The sequence below is a fragment of the Podarcis melisellensis genome (genome assembly GCF_964234715.1).
Source record: "Podarcis melisellensis genome assembly, chromosome: 10".
Taxonomy (NCBI): domain Eukaryota; kingdom Metazoa; phylum Chordata; class Lepidosauria; order Squamata; family Lacertidae; genus Podarcis; species Podarcis melisellensis.
The window spans coordinates 3,365,887-3,387,744 of NC_138542.1; the positions used below are offsets into that span (position 1 = coordinate 3,365,887).

The 21,858-nt window shown below is 40.5% G+C and overlaps 1 protein-coding gene across 4 annotated transcripts in view; it reads right to left on the reverse strand.

Annotated features, from left to right (window-relative positions):
- Positions 1 to 21,858, reverse strand: part of INTS13 (integrator complex subunit 13) — a gene marked incomplete at its 5' end in the record, with an annotated part of 27,810 nt that continues 5,952 nt past the window's right edge. For 3 of the 4 annotated variants that reach the window (XM_081927712.1, XM_081927714.1, XM_081927715.1), the window contains 16 exons: positions 1 to 1,180; positions 2,537 to 2,672; positions 5,128 to 5,267; positions 5,936 to 6,166; positions 6,443 to 6,597; positions 7,750 to 7,920; positions 8,964 to 9,142; positions 10,959 to 11,048; positions 11,680 to 11,769; positions 12,639 to 12,723; positions 14,483 to 14,506; positions 14,647 to 14,775; positions 15,544 to 15,634; positions 16,706 to 16,786; positions 17,460 to 17,662; positions 20,747 to 20,821. In XM_081927712.1, coding sequence (XP_081783838.1) covers positions 1,141 to 1,180; positions 2,537 to 2,672; positions 5,128 to 5,267; positions 5,936 to 6,166; positions 6,443 to 6,597; positions 7,750 to 7,920; positions 8,964 to 9,142; positions 10,959 to 11,048; positions 11,680 to 11,769; positions 12,639 to 12,723; positions 14,483 to 14,506; positions 14,647 to 14,775; positions 15,544 to 15,634; positions 16,706 to 16,786; positions 17,460 to 17,662; positions 20,747 to 20,821 — 1,920 coding nt within the window. In that variant the 3' untranslated portion in view covers positions 1 to 1,140. The remainder of the gene's footprint in view (positions 1,181 to 2,536; positions 2,673 to 5,127; positions 5,268 to 5,935; positions 6,167 to 6,442; positions 6,598 to 7,749; positions 7,921 to 8,963; positions 9,143 to 10,958; positions 11,049 to 11,679; positions 11,770 to 12,638; positions 12,724 to 14,482; positions 14,507 to 14,646; positions 14,776 to 15,543; positions 15,635 to 16,705; positions 16,787 to 17,459; positions 17,663 to 20,746; positions 20,822 to 21,858) is intronic. The other variant, XM_081927713.1, reaches the window with a different exon arrangement.

A 21,858-nucleotide genomic window follows, 5' to 3' on the forward strand; every position in this document is an offset into this window, starting at 1 on the left:
TATTTTTCTGAAAAACCAAGTTTATTCTTAAACAATTGTTCTCATGCTTCCCTCTCCCATCACCCCACAATTCAAAAGCTGTGCTGGCCAATACGGAGTTGCAATCAAGAATACTATATTTGTATACAAAGCACAAAATAATGCTATCTTTATAGCTTTAACAGTGTTGCAGGGCTACTTCCCCTTCTGAAACTGTTTTGATCTCAGGTATTAGTTGTGATAGTTGGCAGGGTGTCTATTCCCCTTTGCAACAGGGTTTTACTTAATGTATCAGCCTTCATAATCCACTATGCAGTAAGAGAACTAATGGAGAAAGCCCAGTGTGAACTGGACTGTGCAAACACCCTGTAGCCATGTTGTCAATGAAAGCAGCTGCAGCCTGTCTTTCTGTATAGCCCAGTTTAGACTTAGGTTTCTTGTGCCTTTCAATACACAAAAGATTATTTGCAGCCCCATCTATATCAATACATGTTTAAATAGCACACACTAACCCAAACAACTGATCAAGGACAACCATACTTAAATCTATATTTCTTATTATCTAGGACTGGTATAAGCAGTTCAGCATTTTAGATAGCATTTTATTTACGGAATGTGCTATATAATATTTTTAGCCTCAAAACAATTGTGTGTGGCAGGTCTCTGTTACCCTCAACTGCCCCTTCTTTAATGGAATTAAGAGCCCATTGTTGCTCTATAACATACCCAGACAGTTTATCACTGTTCTGTCATTAAAACCAAGACATTGTGTCCAACAACAAATGTCTTTATGCAGCACTCTCCTAAAGTACAATCTCCTAAAAAGTTTTAATGTATCTAAAAGCACACCTGAAAACACAACCCAGGTAAAAAAAAAATACCGTGTTTCTCCAGAGGGAATCAAAAACATTTTAAAATTCATTTTTTTATAAAGACCTTACTATTAGTTGGAAATGAAGTCTTGCTTTATTTGATCCTAGAGTAAAAAGGGATTTGGGACAAATGATTTACACATTTAATATAATATTGAGATTTTCTATTTTTATAGAAAAGTGCTAAAAATAGGGAAAAAACAATCAAAGCAACTGAAGTTTGAATCAATTTGAATCAAGAATAAAATGTTTATGCAACATAACAAATTATAATTCTTAGATTCCATTTTCACTGCCGGCTGGCTTTCCCATTTTCTGTTGTTTCCATTCTGAAACAAAGCAAATAAACAAACAAATAAATTTTGCCTTAAGAGCATTCTAGTAATTATTTTTAAAAAATGGCATTCCCCCACCCCAGATTTTTCTATTTACAAGAAAATTGATCAGTATGTTTCAAAAATATTTATGCTTCTTTGTCTCCTAGACTAAACCTGACCCAACTGCATGCATAACTAATTGCCAAAATAACATGTGTGTCTCTTAACCTTTCATCATTATTTTGAGACTGCAGAAGAACAAGATAAACTGAGGAAAACAAGTTTGCTTACTCCAATTTTGTTTTGCTTACTAAAACCCTATTTCTGATTGTCAGTTTGCATTTCTTGGTGCAGAAAGTTTTGATCTGATGTGTAGAGATCTTTCCTATTCTAATTAATTCAAGAGGGTTCTGGAAGCTTCTCTATGTGAAAGAAGCAAGCAGAAAGTTCATGATGTTTGGATTATACCTTCAGAGAAGCTGAGAACAGCTGGTTTAAACTGGTCCTATTATCTTTCTCTCAAGGTCATGCTGACTATAATAAGAGGCCAGAAGGAGCCTGGGTTTCACTTTCTCTTTCTATCTCTTTACCTTCTGGTGCAGGATTCTGCACATAGTATGTTTAGTGTTAAGGTTTATTAGAAGTATTATTATAAGTTATTGTAAGCTTAAGCTTAAGTGGGGGACGCGGGTGGCACTGTGGGTTAAACCTCAGTGCCTAGGACTTGCCGATTGTATGGTCGGCGGTTTGAATCCCCACGGCGGGGTGAGCTCCCGTCATTCGGTCCCAGCTCCTGCCCACCTAGCAGTTCGAAAGCACCCCTAAGTGCAAGTAGATAAATAGGGACCGCTTTATAGCGGCAAGGTAAACGGCGTTTCCATGTGCTGCGCTGGTGCTGGCTCGCCAGATGCAGCTTTGTCACGCTGGCCACATGACCCGGAAGTGTCTTCGGACGGCACCAGCTCACAGCCTCTTGAGCGAGATGAGCATGCAACCCCAGAGTCGGACACGACTGGCCCGTACGGGCAGGGGTACCTTTACCTTTAAGCTTAAGTGAAGTCTGCTGCAACTGGTTTTCTTATGGACTGTGCTAATCCTGAATGTATTGGATTTGTGACCATTATGCTCATTTGCCTTCAGAAGCAGTAAAGCTCTGCTGGATCAAATATTAATTGCCTCTAGTCTATTTTCTGGGAATTCTGTAACTTGTTTAAGTTTTTACTCTGCTAACTATATGCTGGAATCTGCTCTGGATCAATACTGAGTAGAATTCCATGACACTGATATAATTATAAATATGATATTCAGACAGTTTTTGGCTAGTAAAAAAAAATCACTTCAAGTAACATGCTATTTAGTAGTACAAACCCATTCTCGTCTTTAAGATGTTGATATAACTCAGCTTTGTTGTTGACAGAGTTCAAGCGACCAGTAAATTCCTGATGTTTCCTAGAATTTGCAGTGTTAATTCTGCTGCTCCATAAAGACAGGAGAGAAACTGGCCCTAGGTTTGGTAAACACAATTTAAGTACGTTCAATAGTTTTCATTCAAAAACTCATACAACAAGCAGCATACATTTTACAGATACATGAACACAGCATTTCCCCCTTGTTCATATTTCACCAGCAGTGGATCCAGGATAAATAGCACCTTCATTTCTAACAGACCAGGGAATATCTAAAAGCAACCCACATTTTAATTCAGAGACAAAATCCAAAATTAAGCTCTGTCAGTACACAGGGACAACAGAGCCTCCAGACCTTCTTCAACCCAACTGGTTTCTTACAACACTAGTTTCTCAATGAAAGTACAAAACAATAACGATTTCACTTCACAACTAGGGACAGACTTTTTTCACAATTATAGTCAAACCTCGGTTCCTGAATGGCTCTGTTTTGGAATGTTTCGGCTCCCAAATACCAAAAACCCGGAAGTAAATGCTTCTGTTTTCAAACGTTTTTTGGAAGCTGAACATCTGATGTGGCTTCTGCTGAGTGCAGGAAGCTCTTGCAACCAATCAGAAGCCGCACCTCAGTTGTCAAACATTTTGGAAGCTGAATGGGCTTCCAGAACAGATTATGTTCGACAACCGAGGTTTGACTCTAAGTGAAAAAGCTCTGCCAGTTGTATTATTTCTGTCACCTCTTAGTCGTATTTTGTAGACACAAGGATGTTTATTGCAGTTCTATCAGTGTAACCCTGATCAGCAACTGATCATAACAATGGGAAGAGGAAATGTGGTCTGGTCCTTCCTTGTGCTGGCAAGGCCACCTGTCACTGTTCTAGAGCAGCAGCGGGCAGTTTCTTTGGCATCAAGATTGTAGAGTTGGAAGGGACCAAGTGGGTCACCAAGTCCAACCTGTTGCAATGCAGGAATCTTTTGCCCAAATTGGGGCTTGAACACACAACCCTGAGATCCAGAGTCTCAAGTTCTAATGACTGAGCTATCTAGGGAAGTTCTCTGGCATCAAGAAGAGAGGGAAGAATGCGTGGTGAAGAGATTCCTCTGCATAGCCCTTTGGCAATGCCGATTCCTATCTTGCAAAGGCAGAAATGGCTCATAAAACTGAAAGGGAAAGGGGAACAGGAAAGTATGTAAGCAACAGGATCCCTCCTGCTGCCATGCCTTCAAAGGCATGGGGAGGGGGGCGTCACCACTGTCGCCCTGGGTATATTTTTTTGAGGGGGCACAGCAATCTTATCCCTGTTTACCTAGGAGCAAGTCTCACTGAACTCAATACGTAGGATGATGCTGAAAATGAATTGGGTTGGGGGGAATTGAGATTGTGGCTAAACCTGATTTGAAGGGTGGCTGAAGGCTATTTATTTTTGTGCTCTGTTTTGTTGTGCAAGTTTTCTCCTGCCTCCTTGCAAAATATCTTTCATCAGGAGCTGAAAGGTACTACCTCCTGAATGGTAAATTGGGATTCTTACAGGAAATTAAAGGAAACAACAACACACGCTTTGTACAGAAAATATAGCATTTCAGAAAGAAACCTTAATCTTCATACAGCAGTGTGTATGTATATTCCTGTGTTAATTGGGACTGCCTAGTAAATTATTTCTTCTTATTCTTCATTACATTTTTATGCCACGTTTTCTCCAAAGGAGCTCAAGATGGTCACATGCTTCTCCTCCCCATTTTATCCTCACAACAAGTCTGTGAAATGGGTTAGGCTGAGAGATGGTGAGCGGCCCAGGGTCACCCAGTGAGCTTCATTGCCAAGTGGGGGTCTAATACTCTAACCATTGAGAGCATTGCTTAGCTTTGTCTGGTATGGTTGGTTTCTAATTGGATGGGGGACAGGTTGGACTAGATGACCCTTGAGGTCACTTCCAACTCCACAATCTGATGATTCTAAGTTTTGTGGGCTGGTGTTGTGAATTAGTGTGTTAAGCTTTTTAATTAACCCCTTTTGAGGTTGCAAATAAATGTTTGTGTTAGGCCATCACACCGATCACCCTCTGCCCAGTCCATGGGGGGGAGGGGAGTGCAGCACTTGTCCCACCCTGTGCTACACCACCACTTACATGCCTCTCTCCCCACAGGAACACTTGTTACATTGCAGTGCTTCTTTGCAGAGACATTTAAGAATATTTGAGTCGCTTCTTCTGAAGGCATCCTGCAAGCATAGTTTGCATTCTGTAGCCCCAGATATACGATTCTTTCATTCACTTTTATTAAAACAACATTGGCAGCATCCAGCAGATATACAGGCCTATGTCTTGTTGAAGTTATTCTTCTTCCACCCAAACAAGCAAGTTTTCTAGTTATTTACAGCACAAAAGTAACTCTAACCTTTACACTTTATAATTTTTTTAATCTCCAAGGTTACTGGGTGTTGTTGTTGTTGTTGTTTTAAAAAGCTTAATGTTAGGTCACACATGATAATGCACCTCAAATCAGTTTTTAACTTTTTCTTTTTTTCTTTTTTTCAAAAAATTATTCAAAATCTACCTTTAGTTTTTTCAATGGTTGGAATTTCATCCACTGCAACAAGGGGCTTTTTGTTTGGTGGCTCAGGAGAATCAGGTGAATCTTTTATTACTTCTGCCTCTGCTAGTTCTTCTTTTTCACGCTCTAATAAGCCTTTTAACCTGCGGAAATAAATAAAAAGAATTACCACTGCAATTTCAACGCCAACGGTTCCGTTTAGTAAATTGTGAGACAGTGATATTACCTAGAGAATCAAAGAATGGGCCAAAAAAGCTGGAGACCTGCGCTGAAAAGAGCTTGTTATTTAACAAACTATGTTGGGAAGAAATTAGAATTAAATCTATGGACAGCAAATTACTATACTTCTGTTACTTTTGAAGCATGAATAACTACTTAATTTGTATTTTTAAAAAATTAAAGCCAGCTTTTCTTTCTTTTTTAGTTTAACCTTTCAGTTCCCAGTGTGTGTAAACACACAAACATTCATGAGGCAAGCACATTATGCTTGTAGGCAAATCGCAGAATACACATTCCACAAACACTTCTTGATACTCGGAACTTAGCATGAACCTCAAGTAAAAGGTAAGGGCAGATGTAGCCTGGGTTCTCCCCTCTGCTGATGGGGGGTTCTTGAACAATTTTTTAAAGATACTAATACTTTCTGGAGAGCTCCCATTCCATGCTTTGGGCTTCGTGCTAGAGTCTCCTTGGAACAGGCCAAAATCAACTCTTTCTAATGGTGCTGAGACAAAGAAAACTGGCCTGTCACTCCTGCCGTTTATATAAACCTAAAACCTGAAATAAAATTCTATCGGTACTGATAAAGCACCTTTCCGATTCCTGCCAGGATTTTTCTGGTTCATAGTCTTTTCCTGCTTTCTCTGACTTTTCTTCTTTTTCTTCTCTTTTCCTCCCCCGTTTCTTGCGCTCCTCTTCTTCAGGTGGTTTGCTTCTGCAAGCCAGAAGGCACTCCAAAACTCGCTGGTGTTTATCCGAGTTGGCTATGTGTGCTCTAACAAGAGTCTCCAGTTCATTCCACATGATCCTGTACTGTTCATCTCTATTGAAAAAGACAACATGTTTTGATTCTTATCTACACAAATTCTCCAATCTCAAGTATCTAATTTATCCTCACTTCTATTTTAAGACTTCTAGATTCATTTCAACAGTTTATTTTGGAATGGACAAGCTTCTGAGTAAAAAATAATTATTAATGCAATCCCTTTGATGTATGTGGTGAACTGCACAATCAATGAGTAAAAAGGAGAGGGGCAAGGGGGTAACTTCTGCTTTCAAAATATAATTTGAGTTAAATGTACCAAAAAGTCATATTTACCTTTTAGGACCCTTTCCTCTTGTTCCAACTGTTGATATGGGCAGTGGGTCATTTTTTCTTTCCATGTCTACTAAATTGTAAATTGTTTTCTGACAATTGAGGACATCTTCATCTGTCAATGCTTCCTTGACAATAACACTGGCCAATGGCACCACCTATGAGATAAAAAGAAAACAGATGTTCTTCATGAACACAAGAAAAGCCTGCTGAATCAGGCCCATCTAGTCCAGCATTCTCTTCTCACAGTGAACAAGCAGGTGCCTGTGGGAAACCCGCAACCAGGACCCAATGGGGTTTCCACCAACTGGTATTCTGAAGCCTCTGACCGTGAAGACAGAGCAACTCCATAAGGGAGAGCCTCATCCTCCATGAACTTGATGGCAGTGAAATCATTATATGCTGAAGAGTTAACAATGCAAGTAACCGGCAGGAAGCCATAAATTGGTTTTATTAAGACACTTACCCAAATTCATTCCATCTAATAGCTCAGTGCCCTTGTCCTGACAAAAATGGAGCCAAAATGGGTTCAGGGAGGAGTCAGCGTGCTTGGAGGAACCTCAAGTTTTAAAGAAGTATCAATAATAATGATAATAAAATCATTAAGGGGGGGGGCAATCTCTCCCTCAAACAAAACAGCTCAAATAGAACTGAATATGTTCAGTGGGACGCGGGTGGTGCTGTGAGTAAAACCTCAGCGCCTAGGACTTGCCGATCGCATGGTCGGCGGTTCAAATCCCCGCGGCGGGGTGCGCTCTCGTTGCTCGGTCCCAGCGCCTGCCAACCTAGCAGTTCGAAAGCACCTCCGGGTGCAAGTAGATAAATAGGGACCGCTTACTAGCAGGAAGGTAAACAGTGTTTCCGTGTGCTGCGCTGGCTCGCCAGATGCAGCTTGTCACGCTGGCCACGTGACCCGGAAGTGTCTGCGGACAGCGCTGGCCCCCGGCCTCTTAAGCGAGATGAGCGCGCAACCTCAGAGTCGGACTGGCCCGTACGGGCAGGGGTACCTTTACCTTTACCTTATGTTCAGTGAACCCTAGAATCCACACAATACCAGAAGGGGAAATATCCCTGAAAACTTGGAGGGTGTAGAAAGAACAGTGAACTTGATTGCCTGAACCCCCAAAAAGCTTAAGAGTATTCTTGTTAAGGGCTGAGGAGATATTGTAACATTTTGAAACTACCACGTGTATAGATTAATATTAAGCAAACATTAAATGTATAATGCATTCCCAACTATATTTAATTGCCTATTACCAAGTAAAATGTGGTTTAGGCCTGGGATTTAAAAACAATCCATAGTCACCTACTGCTTGCATGTTGAATATAGTAGTCTGTGAGATGATCATGGGCCAGTAGCGAGTATGCTTCTCTAGTTGATCTTTGGCTCGCTCCAAGGGAATCTCAAAACTTTCATCACTCTTGTATCTGGGTTCCAGAAAAGGAGTAAGCCTGTTTTCCCTCATAAATTCACCAAAATCCTAAATAAGCAAGCAAGATAAAATGAGAATCTTTCCCAACATTTCATCATTACTGCTCAATTATAATATCCTGTCTGATCATCATATATTACATGCAACTTAGCTTAAATAGGCTTTTTTAGTTTTCAGTATCAGTGCCAAATCTTACAGTTGTTACCAACAGGGAAAGTTCAGCTGCAGAAAGTTTTGAAAAGTTTTGAAACATTCACACATTAAGTTGCTAAAATATTGACCAGAATTTTTTTAATGAAGCCATTTCAGATCCTGTAAGCGTTGTTCAAGATTCAAGCAACACCTATTTAAAGCTGAGATCACATAGCAGAAAATGGCACAGTGAAGAAGAAAAGTTGTGTTTTGTGAGCTTCAGAGTGGATGCTGTTGATTGGATTTTAATGAAGTACTGTACAGTGGTACCTTGGTTTATGAACTTACTCCATTCCGGAAGTCCATTCTTAAACCAAAGCGTTCTTAACCTAAGGTATGCTTTCCCATAGAAGGGGGGGACTCAATTTACAAATGGAACACACTCAACAGGAAGTGAAACATATTCTTATTCCAAGGCAAAGTTCACAAACCAAAACACCTACTTCCGGGTTTGCAATATTCTTAATTCAAGCTGTTCATAAACTAAGCTGTTCTTAAACCAAGGTACCACTGTACAGTTAATGCTACAAATGCTACGATAAAGCTGGATTTTGGGCCAAGGACAACTGAGACCTCCGATTATAATAGACCCAAATAAGTTTAAAAACCAACCATTTATTGCTTGCCCAGATCCCACAAAAACCTGTTGGTGGCCCCAATTTCAGTCCAGAAGGATGAAAACTAAGGTTGCCTTCAAAATCCAGGTTATTGTCATTCCTCAAAGGAGAAATTAATCAGTTTCACTTTTTCTTGAAATTTCTTGAAAAGTAGGCCCAGCTTCCTTTTTCCCTGTCCCTTGATTATAAGCTCCCCTCCGTGACATTAATACAAGGGTTCTGCCTAGCTTTGTGGCTGTGAGAGGATAATGGCTTAAAGAAAAAATACATAAAGACATTTACTGTAATCCTGTAGTCTGTGACTCTACCACCACATCCTTCACTAATTGAAGGAGGATCTTCCAAAATGGATCGAGAACTGCTTAGAACATGAAGAAAAATCTCTCCTCCGTGGCTACTAAGCATATGACTAATTACTTTAGAGCCAGACTTCCGTGGTTGTTCCAACAACACAGAACGACCTATTGAAAGAGAAATTGATTCATTAGTTACCTAGCTTAAAAATTCTACAAGATACCTGGTTATTTGGTTGTATTTTTAAAAAACACATAAAATATTTGTAGGAAAGGACATTTTCATTTGTTTGCATTATTAAAAAATTTTGTTTGCCTACTTTCTGAAATTGATCCCACCCCCTCTTTCTTCTGCCTCCTGCTCGCCCATCCCACCCCTTAGCAGCCAAGTGAAGTTTTTTGATACTGAAAGAAGCTGACCAAGAATATCCTTGAGCTAGAGGAAGCTAGTAGATTATGCAAGCACAAATTACATTTTAAAACAAATATTTATATCAATCACTTGCTGGAAAAGTAAACTTACAAGCTTTGGAAATTGTGTCTTAAGAGTGGCAAACATTATGTTGAAATTAAAATAGTGGCATCAGTTATGTGGCATACACCTAAGCAGTTTAAATTCCAACCTCTGTCCCTAACAGTTCCTATCTCTGTCCTTGGTATTAAAATGAGGCTTGGGATTAACCCAGGAGCATCATTTTATATTTGTGACTGTTTGGTACACTAGCAGAAGCCAATGTTGAAAAGCAGCTTATGGCTTGTCTGGAAGGTGTGGAGAAAAAAATACCTGCTTCAAGAAAACAAGAGCTGTATCGAACTAAACCCTTGTATGCACAGAACAACTTCTGTGAGTGCAACTTAACTTTCCCTCCCTCTCTTACCCAGTCTACCCTGGATTCCCCCCAAACTTCAGGAGCAGATTGGGAAGAGGGGTGAAGTTGCATTGTGCTCACAAAATTCCTTCAAGCATGCAGTGATTTAGTTGAATACAATCCTAAGAATCACAAGTGAACAAACTTAATTGTACAGCTCATGGCATCATGGCCAGAGTTCTTAACACAATGAGACATTTTCCACATTCAAATAATCAAGGAAATCCTACCAGAGACAAAAGCAAATCTTTTGTGGGAAGCAGCCCAAATTTTAGGCAAGGCAACATAGATATTGCAAGCAGAAGTTACACTTCCTGAATCTATGCAACTATCAAGAGTATAAGCACTTGTATATTATGTTCAGACAATATGACTGAATACGAAGTTTCCATTTTGTAAGGCCCCAGCCAGGATGCTCGGGGGGGCAAGTAAGGGGGGCTCTGGGTGCCTGAGGTCTTGCAAGGCCTTGGACAGCATCTCCAAGGCCTTGAAAATGCTTTCTGAGGCCTTGCGAGAACCAGACTTCTGGTGGCACCGGAAATAAGATTCGGACGTCTTAGAAGGTCTCAGACACCATCTCCGAGGCCTCTTGCCTCAGAGGTGCTTTCCGAGCTCTTGTGAGGTCTCGGAACCTGACTTCTGGTACCATCGGAAGTCAGATACCAAGGCCAGGGGGCCCAAGTGAAATGACGTCACATTACAACATGACATCAGCACGTCACACATGCTGGGCACCCATAACCAGGGGCCTAAGTTGGCCCCTCTGGTGTGTGTGTGCATATGCGCACGTGCACACATGTCCACACAACCAAAACTGATATTTGATCAGCTCAGTATCATTAAGGACAGTGGCTTGAAATGGAAGCCAAGGTGTAGCCAACAGAAAGCACTACACAGCTGAGCAGTCAAATGAAAAAGGTCAGGCTCCTATTATTCATACCAGGCCTGGGCAGTCCAGAGACTTCAAACTGCCTGCACTTCAAGCAAGTTCCTTGGCACTCCAGAAGACTCTCTAGGTTAGATTTCACATTGTATAGCTCTGAGTTCAAACCTGAATCCAGAACAATTAAAATAAAATATATTTTTTCTGAGTTTTTAGACAGAAAGTATTTTACCATTAAGGAGAAAGTTGGTAAGGCAAGAAGAAGGCCGACTATTTACATCTACAGGTGATATTCTGAAAGCTCCAGTACAATAATGAAGTTCTAAAGGGGGGGAAAGGGGGGGGAGAGGAAGAGAAACTTTAGTTTGATTACAATACAGAAAAAATACCTAATTCATAAAACAAACAAAAATTAAACACCATAGAATGTAATGAACATTAACCACACTGCAAAACAAGCAAAACCGATATTGGTGGTAATGTAAGTGGTATAAAAGCAAAAGCAAACACTGATCTTCGTGCACACATACATGAAGAATATGTCTTTCAGTTGTGCGCTAACAGGGGCTTTCATATGCTCCCCAGCACAACAATAACTTCTAAGTGTATATGGTTCATTTCTGCACATTCTTCAACATCGTTTTGAGATGACGCTTTCATGTAAGCTCACATAGTCTCCATTCAACACTCATTTACTGCAGTGTATATCTGATAATTTTAAGTTATTTTGACCCTCTCTCTCTTTTTAATTAAAGCTCACAAAATTATAGGAATTCAGTCATGAAACAAAGATCAAACTGTCATATTTAAAACAAATTAATGTGGCACAGGTCTCCTGACTCTGTGCAATGCATGATCAACAAAAAACAGCAAGGTGGAGGAAAAGAAGAAACAATATTGTTAGCATTATGCAGTTCATGGACATATCCGAGAGAGAGAAAAGGGGCACCTACCAACACTGTTTGTTCTTGGTGTACACCATTTTAAAGTTACAGTTTCTTTTAATGTACCTTCTTTGCTACTACCACCCATATGATTATCACCTGCAAAACAACATTTGAGATAAATGTAAGTACACAATTTAGTAAAACACGGAAAATAATAGAAGTCAATATACAATAGCAAATGAATATCAAAACCAATTCATTTGCCTGTCGCTTTGTTGGTGATTAACTCTTTCAAATCCATTGAAATCCTACTTTGACATCTTCAAAGCAATACTCTGCCCTATAACTGCTATATCTGTACTAGATCCCTGGTATTATTTTTAGTTCCAAAAATTTTCAGTTTTCCTCTACATTTAAATTGCATCATCTTTCCTATTTTAAAAATTCCTTTTCACACCTTCTATACCTGTAATTATGTACATAACTGAGGCAACTTGTGTGCCTTCCATTGTTGGGTATCAACCCTGAATTGATACAGCTGGGACCAGAGAGAGGGTCTTCTCCCCTAACCTTATACTGCATACAGCATTAATGTCTCAGATCGAACGTAACAAATTTGTAGAAAAGACTATGACCTGCAAACAGAGACAATGCACATACTTTTGTAACCCAAGAAAATCTTTAATAAAAAATATCCAAATGAACAATAAGTAGAGTTCTGCTGAGTAAATAGAGCTTTCCCACCTATTCTCCCTACACCAGCCTTTTAGATCCCAGCAAAGAAGCCACACTCAACAGTTGGGAACCCTTGGAACAATACGGGATATGGAGCTGAAGATGGGAAATAGGAGGAGGGTTTTGGCTTGTGCAAGAAGCTCCATAGAAGTTAACCAATAAGCTTTCAAAAAATCATAAATTCTAAAAGCAGTCCCAAAATACAAAACAGCCTTAATATCCACAGTTGTGACTATATTATATCTCAGAATATACTATTATATATTATCTATATTATTTGTTCTACTCACCACTTTTTAAAAAGTCTACGTGTGCTTCCTTGTGATGAAGTAGTTCCACATCATAATTGGCAGATGTATTGGCATGCTGCTCTTCCTTTTAAAGAAACACACACACACACACGTGTGTGTGTGTGAAAGAAGATTAGTTTAAAAAAAAGAAACAAAAGAATACAAGGATAATTTTATGTTTTGCCTTTCAATATAAGACTGCAAAAGGAAAAAGAACACTTAGACATGAAAGCATTAATGAGTTGGAATTGAGGAAATTTATTGAGTTATTGACTTCTTTAACGATCTAGCAGCTTATAATCATAAACAGAACAATCTTATGCATGTTTTCTCTAAAGTAAATCCCACTGTGTTTAATGAGGCTTACTTCCAGTAAGCACACATGCTTGTATCCTTCAATTACTTTATTTAGATTACTTTTTAAAAATAACTACAATGAATGTTCAAAATCCAATGCCAAATTAAGATGTGAGTTCATTCAATAGCCTTGTCCTTGTTTATTTCTACACATAAAATTAAGTAGGAATGCAATATAAAAACCGATCCAACACCCACTTCCATTCAGAGATAAGTTATCCAACAGGGAAGCATTTTCATTTCATAAGCAATGAACAGTAATTATGATTATAACACCACCATCAGCAAGTGTAGCCATTTCTCATTTTATGGGGATTTCTTTCACTTCAGGTTAAGAAGAGAAATCACACATAGTCTTATCCGGCTTCCACAGCTGGATTAGCAGCTACTATGGTTCAAACTGCATGCAGAAGGGTAAAAAGATAAAAGGAAACACCAACTTTTAAATAGTTGAGGCAGATTAGCAAACACCACATATGGCAGATTAGCAAAAGAAATTCACTAGGACTTGTTTTTGAATAAATAATACAAAGGGAACCCAACATATATACTATTACTAGAAACAACAAAAGGCAAGAAGAGAAAGCATAGCAGCAGCACACAGGTCAGTGAGTTGCAAACAAGGTATTTGCAAACATAAAACATTGTATGCGATGGTTCACTGAGGTTTAATTCAAATGGCCAGGGTGCATCATTCACAAAAAAATGTAACTGCTGCCTTAGGTTACACAATCCAGGCAGTACAATTAATGTTCAGCAAAAACAACAACAACCACACACAAACCCCACTGTTTATTAGTGTTACAATGCTTTTCCTTTTGTGCATTCTTTTAACCAATACAAATACTGGGTATGTTCTTTCCAAATAGTGCTCAATTACAACATATAATTGAAATTTCAGGCTAATAAGGAGGACAGGTTTCTCCAATGGCCACTGCAGGGCCAGGTAAGGCCAATAATAAAAGGAAACCCCCCACTAGGGCTGCAATCCTAAACATGCTTACTAGGGAGTAAGCCCCTATGAACACAGTGAGATATACTTCTGAGTAAACATGCATAGGATTACACTAAGTATTAGTAGGGAGAATGTCAAAGCCAGGTAAAGGGCCACATTTTTTAGAATATCTCATCAAAATTGTTTTCCTGTTTCTACCTTTCTTGCTGAAATAGAACTAAATCGCTTGGGATTTATTTTTTAACTCTTGTGTGTTTCTTCTACTTGTTACAAACACCTTTATGTTGGAAGGAATGCATGGAAATGACACAGAGGAAAGAAAGGCTCACTATGCCACTAAAATGCACAAGGGGCAGAAATTTCTAACACATGTATTAAAAACAAAAGAATCACAGACAAAGTAATTTGAAGCTAACTAGACTACATTTATGTAAAATAAAGGAAAACAAATACTACTTTCATAATTGAATGAATTGCTGAAAAGTCATTTTGTTCTGTGATCCTTTTTTTCTCCTTCATAAAATTTACTAACCTGGTCACAGACATTGAATGTGGGCTAATAAAAAACAGAAAAAATATGATATGGAGAGAAAAAAACAAATGTAAAAATATCATTAAATAAACATTAAAACCATTAAACAAATTTAAAAGAAACGGTGCAGCTACTTCAGCACAGAGCTGCTGACACAACCTTACCTTCATGGGGATGTTAGTTATAGTGGTTGAAGCCAGATCAAAATGCTGCTGTACTAAAACATTCAGTCTGGTGGCCAGATGCCGTCCAGCCCGAACACTATGTACTTCGCTGGTTAAGACAGGAGAGAGCTTTTTAAAAAAAGACAAATACACACATACACACACAGAATACTCAGTAGCAGCAATTATGGTATGGCAGCATATACTTCAGTAAGAATATCTAGATAAGAACAGGAAATTTTTCATCTAGTGAATGGCCAATCTGTTAAAATGTATAATCTTATATTCACAGATAAATCTCTGAAAATGTGGTCCTAGTCTTTTATATATAATATACCCTCTGCAACTATACCCTCTTCCAGGACTCACTCACTCATACAGATCCCATTCACGCAAAGTTCTCATGGTCAGATTGGTGAAGGATAGCCAACTTCTTTAGCCCACTAAGTTTCTGGCAGATAGTATAAAAGCATGGAATTAAATCCTGGATTATGTGAAACCCATCTTTACATATTACAGTAATCTCACAATTTATGCACTTTAAACTTGTGTGTATTCAGTTTATGTGCTTGGCAAATAAAAATGAAAATATTTTTTTTAAAGAGGCTGGAAAAGGGAAGGCATCCAGGAAAAGAGACTGGCAATCCCACCTGCCATTTAACGCAATGTGTCTTGACTATATGTGATTTTGGTTTTATCACTCCAGAACATAATGCCCATGCAAATTGTGGGCTTTGTGTGCTGGAGGCAAGTCATTTCTTTTACTCCACTACAGTACCAACATTTTCCTATTAACAAAAAATATTTAATTTTACATGTATGCAGCATAAACACCGAGATAAAATTCTAAACACACAAAGTGCTATATAAAGTTATGCAGTAATTTAAGAGCCTTACCTCTTTTTTAAGATGATCCGACACAAGACTTTCCTCACCAACAGGGTAAGTGTGAATTAAGACCAGCTCACATCTCTGGATCTGCATAAGACTAAAAAGCAGAAAACATTCTGTTACCAAGGCAGTAATGCCACATCAACTGCACAATACCTAGCATTCAGAAACTTTTAACTTATTTCATGAATATGAAGCCAGACAAAAGCACTGATTGTAGTATAGTACAGTTAGCACACACTGCAATTTTCAATTTCTTGATATACTTTCAGGATCACGCTTCCATTTCCTGTAAGTAAAACACCCAATTTAAATTTTAAAGATTTGTAATTTGTACTAGATGGCCATGATGATGCCAGATATATTGTTTGTATGTGCCAATTGTAGGCCAAAAATGTTAACAAAAATTATTATGGCCCATTTTTCTTGTCTGAACCCGTAAATTGTTCAAATTCTCCCAAATAAGATAGCAACATGATTTCATGCAATATACTCTCTTGTTTCCATTGAGTCAGGAGTGTGTGGTTTTATGTGCTTAAGGAAGCTTTAGTGCAGTCTTTTAATAGGGATGAGTCATTCCCAAATATAAGGTATCTTTGGGCTTTTGTTTGCTCACCTACTCTCATGAACAAACAAATGGACTACATGTAGTATACCTAAGAATTTCTTACTGCAAGGAATATTCCAGATGCTTTGCACACAATCTGCTCCACTTTTTCTCACTAGGGAATACTTGACTACCATATCTCACAATACATGGGAAATAGATTGGGCGTAGAGTAAAAGATGCTTCTCACAATGCTTGTAAAATATGCTATTGAAAGGTGAAAATAAGGTTTTAGTAAAAACAAACTCCATGCAAGACACTCTCATCCTTTTCTCACCTAGGAGCATAGGAATGCTGTCTTATAACTTCAGTCCACTGAACCATTTAATTCAGTAATATCCACATTGACTGCCAATGACTTTCTTAGAGTTTCAGACAGAAACCTCTCTTACCCCTTTCTACAGATGCAAGGGATTAAACCAGGAAGCTTTTGCATGAAAAGCATGTGCTTTACACTGAGCCACAGCCCCAAAAGGTCTCACAAATTCCATTTTTAGCACCACAAATACAGAATTCAATAAAATTATGCATTCAAATGGAATAACTAGTCTGCATACTTACTGATCTGAATTAGCTGCTAGTTTGTTGTGTTCATGTATCGTTTCCTGGACAAACTCCTCAAGCATTCGTACATGGCTGTCACTGGAATGGAGGAACACATTTATCTTAGAAAAAATTATTGAAAATCAACTATCATGAGAAAATATAATAATTCATTTATTATTACAACTGGTATTTACAATGATGATACTGTAGTATTGTTATTCTAACTGCTAAAATTATATACTATGTGCTACATTCTATAATTTTGGATAAAAACATTTTTAAGAACTTGAGAGCCATAGTTCATATAGGAATTCCGGTCTTTATTATCTGAAGAAGTGTGCATGCACACAAAAGCTTATATTCAGAACAAATAAATAAATAAATAAATTGTCCAGGAGAACCTTCGAGACCAGAACAAACTTAGTTGGTCTCTAAGATGTTACTGGACTATTTATTTATTTATTTATTTATTTCTCTATTCCACAGTTTGCAAAATAGAAGTGCATTTCCCTCCTTATGAGGACAGCTAAGAGAAACAGGCATTTGACAATTTACTCTAATTTTGCAATAGACACATGATGCTTGCCATACTTTCTACTTCCCCTCTGTAGCAACACAGATGGTCACTGTCAGACTCTGAACATGGGTTAATTTTTCAGCAGTCTTCCACCAATATATTAATATGCAAGAAGTCTTACAGGTAAAACAGAACCTAAAAAGCTTTGCTAAATTATAAAATTGTTACATTAATACAGGAGGTGCTACAAACCTCTTTGCGTTAGTAATACAGATTATTCGTCCTCTGTTTCCAACACGGTCAGCATTCTCCATTAGTAAGGTTCGGGCCTCATGTTGGTATTCAGTAATTTTGCAGAGTGCCTCTACTGCTGCAACTAAGCCATGAAGTATACTGCAGCATTCAGGGTCTGCACGAGGATTGGGAGGTCCAACAGCTGCTAAAGCGGCCATTAACTGATTAAAAAAAAGTTTTGTTGCAATCCTAGTTCTTATTACTGAAGAGATCATGTCACAAAAACAAGTTATTCCATACACAAAAGCACATTGACAAGAAAAGTTCCAGAGGTTTTCCACTATACTATATTGCTATATAGCATCTAGGTCTATTATCCTCTTAAAATAACAATGCACATTTTGTCTGCATATGTCTACAAATAGCTAGATCATTAATCTCTAGGGATATAAACTGCTATGACCCCAAACAAATTATTTTTCCATAAAGTACCTAACCATGGCTACTCATAAGTAACTCCTAGTGAATGTTAATGGAGCTTACTCTCGGAAAAGTGGGGTTAAGATTGCAGCCGTAGCCAATAACAATGAAAAATTAATAGAACAAACCCAATGAAACCCTGACAATCTTTAATACAAAAAAAAATCTTCCCATTTAAAATTTGTGCTCTATAAATAACATTTTAACCATTAACCCAGGTCGTATTTGCTTTCTCCATCACTTTTATATTTGGAATCTCTCTCTTTGCCTGTCATGAAATTAGAAGCAAATTTGATTTTCCCATTAATGATGAATTATTCCTAGACTTTGCTGATGAAACTTTCTTTTGAAGCATAGCACAGACATGTGATTTGATGGTGAGTTTGGGGTAGCCCAATGCAAAAATCCTGAGGATCCATGTGGATCCATTGCAGCCCCAGGCAACAGTGGGTGCGTGATTTTTTTGGTGCAGGCTGTAGCCATGGACATGTAATGTGAGCTGATGGTGAATTTGGGGTGACCCAATGCAAAAATCCTGAGGATCCATGTGGATCCGTGCTTTGTCACCACGTTTTAAATGGGGAGGGAAGGAAGACAGAAGGGACAAGGAGCACGAGAGGGGTGTGCGGAAAAGCAGCTGGCTAAGAATGCAGGGGAGGGATTTAATGGGAAGGAGGAAAGGAAGGTAAAAGTTCCCCCCCCACACCCAAGCCAGCCCCCCCCCTCTCTCTCTCCCTCCCTCCCTCCCTCCCACCCACCTTAGAGCACGGAGAGGAGGAGGTGGTGGGCTGGAGCCTGAGTGCAGTGTGACTAGGAAAGAATTAGAAGGAAGGACGTGATCCTTTCCTCTGCTTGCCAGGAGGGCAGGGGATTCCCTGCTCTTTGTTGAGTTTGAGCAAACGCAGCAACAGAAACAGAAGCGGGTGGGCAGTAAGACCCTGAGGCAGAATGCAGGAAAGCAGCAGCTTCCGCCTTCCCTCCGCCCGCCTGCCCGATCTTATTTTTGCCTCTGCGCTCAAGCGAGTCAGCTCCAGGGACCACACATTCGTTCAATAACACGCACAGACATTTCCTCTTACTTTTTAGGAGAAAAAATCTGCGTGTTATAGAGCGAAAATTACGGTAAACAAATCAATTGAAAGAGGAAAGGAAGACTTCATGGTGCCTCAATATCCCCAAAAGATGAATACAGCAGTGTTTCCCAACCTTTTTTGGGCAAAGGCACACTTGTTTGATGAAAAAAATCTCGAGGCACACCACCATTACAGCCCCGTGACGTCAGCGCGCAGCGTCGCGCCGGGAGGGACGCACGAAAGTGTAAGTTTCAATTTTTTTCCCTCCCCTCCTGTGTAAAGGGGAATGCACTCTGCTAAGTAAAGGCACTTGCCACAGCAGCGTCAACGTCACAGCACCCACCGGCACCCAAGAGAGAAGGGGTCTCAGCAGCCCTTTTGCCAGGAAAAGGAGCAAGAACGAGAGGAGGAGGAGGAAGAGGAAGAGAGTCCCCCCCTCTTCCTCCTTTTGATCTTCCTTATTTGCAATTCCTCATTGCAAAACAGCGGTTGATATAGAGCTGATTTTTTTGTTATTACAGTCCCCACCCCCTCACCTAGAAAAACACCCCGTCAATTTTATTATTATCATTATTATTATTATTCCCCGCCACTCTGGGAGGCTGAAGCCCTTTAAGGCTTCCTTCTGTCCACTCTCTGTGAATTACCTGCCTGGAGCGGGTTCCTGGGGGGGGGGGGGCGCTGCTGCCGGTGTCCTCCCCGTCGAGTCTCGCCTTGCCCGGCACGTGGCGGCCGCCCTTTCCCACACTCTGCCGGCTGCGCTGCCAAGTGGCTCGGCCTGTCAGCGTTACCGGGCTCGGCGGGCGGTAATTCCCGAAGAAAGCCGGCGGCGCTTGAAGAGCTGGCAAGCCCCCATTTGCATGTCTGTTTTCCGCAGCCCTTGGAGAGGATTAAGTTCCCTCCTTCCTGCCGGGGAACCTCCAAGCTTTGGGGGTGGGGGGGGGGGAGGAGGCAGCAAAGCGAGGCAGGAAGGAGAGCGCGGCTTGGCTGGGTGAGCTTTGGCAGGGGCAGGGAATGAGAGCCGCGAGGCGGGCGCTGCGGGCGGAAGCGCTGCCCGCCGAGCTCGCAGGCAGCCAGGCAGGCAGACGGCGAGAGCCCCGCGCTGGGCGACCTCTCCTCGCCGCCGCCGCCCCGCCTCTCACCGCCCGACTCGCCCGCCTCCCTCCCACGGAGGTAGGCTGGTGTGCTGTGGGAGGGAGGCGGGCGAGTCGGGCGGCGAGCACACGCGGGGCGGCGAGCGAGCTCCCTCCCACATCCCATCGCCGCTCGCTTCGGCCGGCCTACTGGGCTGTCGCAGGCGGAAGGCCTGCGCATGCGCGAGGTTTTCGCGCCTTCCTCCAGTAGGCCGGCCGAAGCGAGCGGCGATGGGATGTGGGAGGGAGCTCGCTCGCTGCCCCGCGCGTGCTCGCCGCCGCCGCCCCGCCTCTCGCCGCCCGACTCGCCCGCCTCCCTCCCACGGAACACAAGGCAACGTTCTGCGGCACACTGGTGTGCCGCGGAACACCGGTTGGGAAACACTGGAATACAGGATAGGGTGAAGAAATAACTTGCATCTATGTAGGCCCTTCCTACATTTTGGCTCTCCAGCAAATAGTTAAGGGTAGCTTTATAAATCATTTTTAGGACCCACCTTATTTTTGTGATTGTAAGTTGTTTTAAACTGTTTTTAGTATTGTGTTTTATGTTGTAACCTACCCTGGGATCTTAGTTACTATAATTTATTATCTGCCCTTAACCCTAACAAAATCATACCTCTTGCAAACTTTGATCTTCTTGGTTCCAAGAGTTTAAGACATTTGCTCCAGAGTCACTTACAATGAAGTTCACCTGAAAATTTACAAAACACAGCTTAAGAAAACATTTTTAAATCTTGATACTGTAACAATTAACACTATCCATAGGGTCAGGGAACACGTGCTGAATCTTCAAGCTCCTCCCAACAAATTATAATGGTATTACAAAAAGATGAGCTGAAGATGCGTAGAACATCACATCTGGCTGGTTCACATAACACACTAAGCCAAAGCTTGGCTTAGCATAAGTGTGCACAGAGAATCTTGGACCTGCTTTGCTCCTCCCAGGTCCCTTTGCTGCTGCACTGCATCCATGTTTAACTCTTGGTTTAACTCTCATTAATAGCAACCTGTAACCACAAAGTCTGACGAGGAGAAAACCTAACCACAAATCCCAGTTTGGGCAGCACGCTATGTCAAGCCCTAATCTAACTTGGATCTAACTTGATCCAACAATTCCCCCCCCCCAGCAAACAAATCTCACTGCAGCCAACTAAAGACAACCAATCACACCCTGCTCCCCTCCACCTCTCTCACTACCAAGAAATAATAAGCGAATGGGGGGGGGGGGGGAACCTACCCAAGTGATGGTGACAAAAACCCCACACGTATATTAAGTAAAATAATATGTTTTGCCACCCCAGTACCCCTCTCTTTTCTTCTCCAACCTTATACTGTATACAATACGAATGTCTCCCAACAAATGTAATTGATCTGTAGAAAACACAACATGAAAAAAGACAATGCACGTACCGTTGTAAACCAAGAAAATAGTTAATAGTTAAAAAAAAAAGGACCAGGGAGCAGCAAAGCTTTTGAGAGCATAGGAGATCTCAATAAGCCAAGGTTTCACTGAGCATGTCATACAAACCAGACCATTATGTTAAAAGCTAAAAAAAGTCATTGTTCCAATGCATAGATGCAATGTTGACTATGGCAGCCGTGTTGGTCTGCCATAGTCAAAACAAAAAAAATTCCTTCCAGTAGCACCTTAAAGACCAACTAAGTTAGTTCTTGGTATGAGCTTTTGTGTGCATGCACACTTCTTCAGATACACTGAAACAGAAGTTA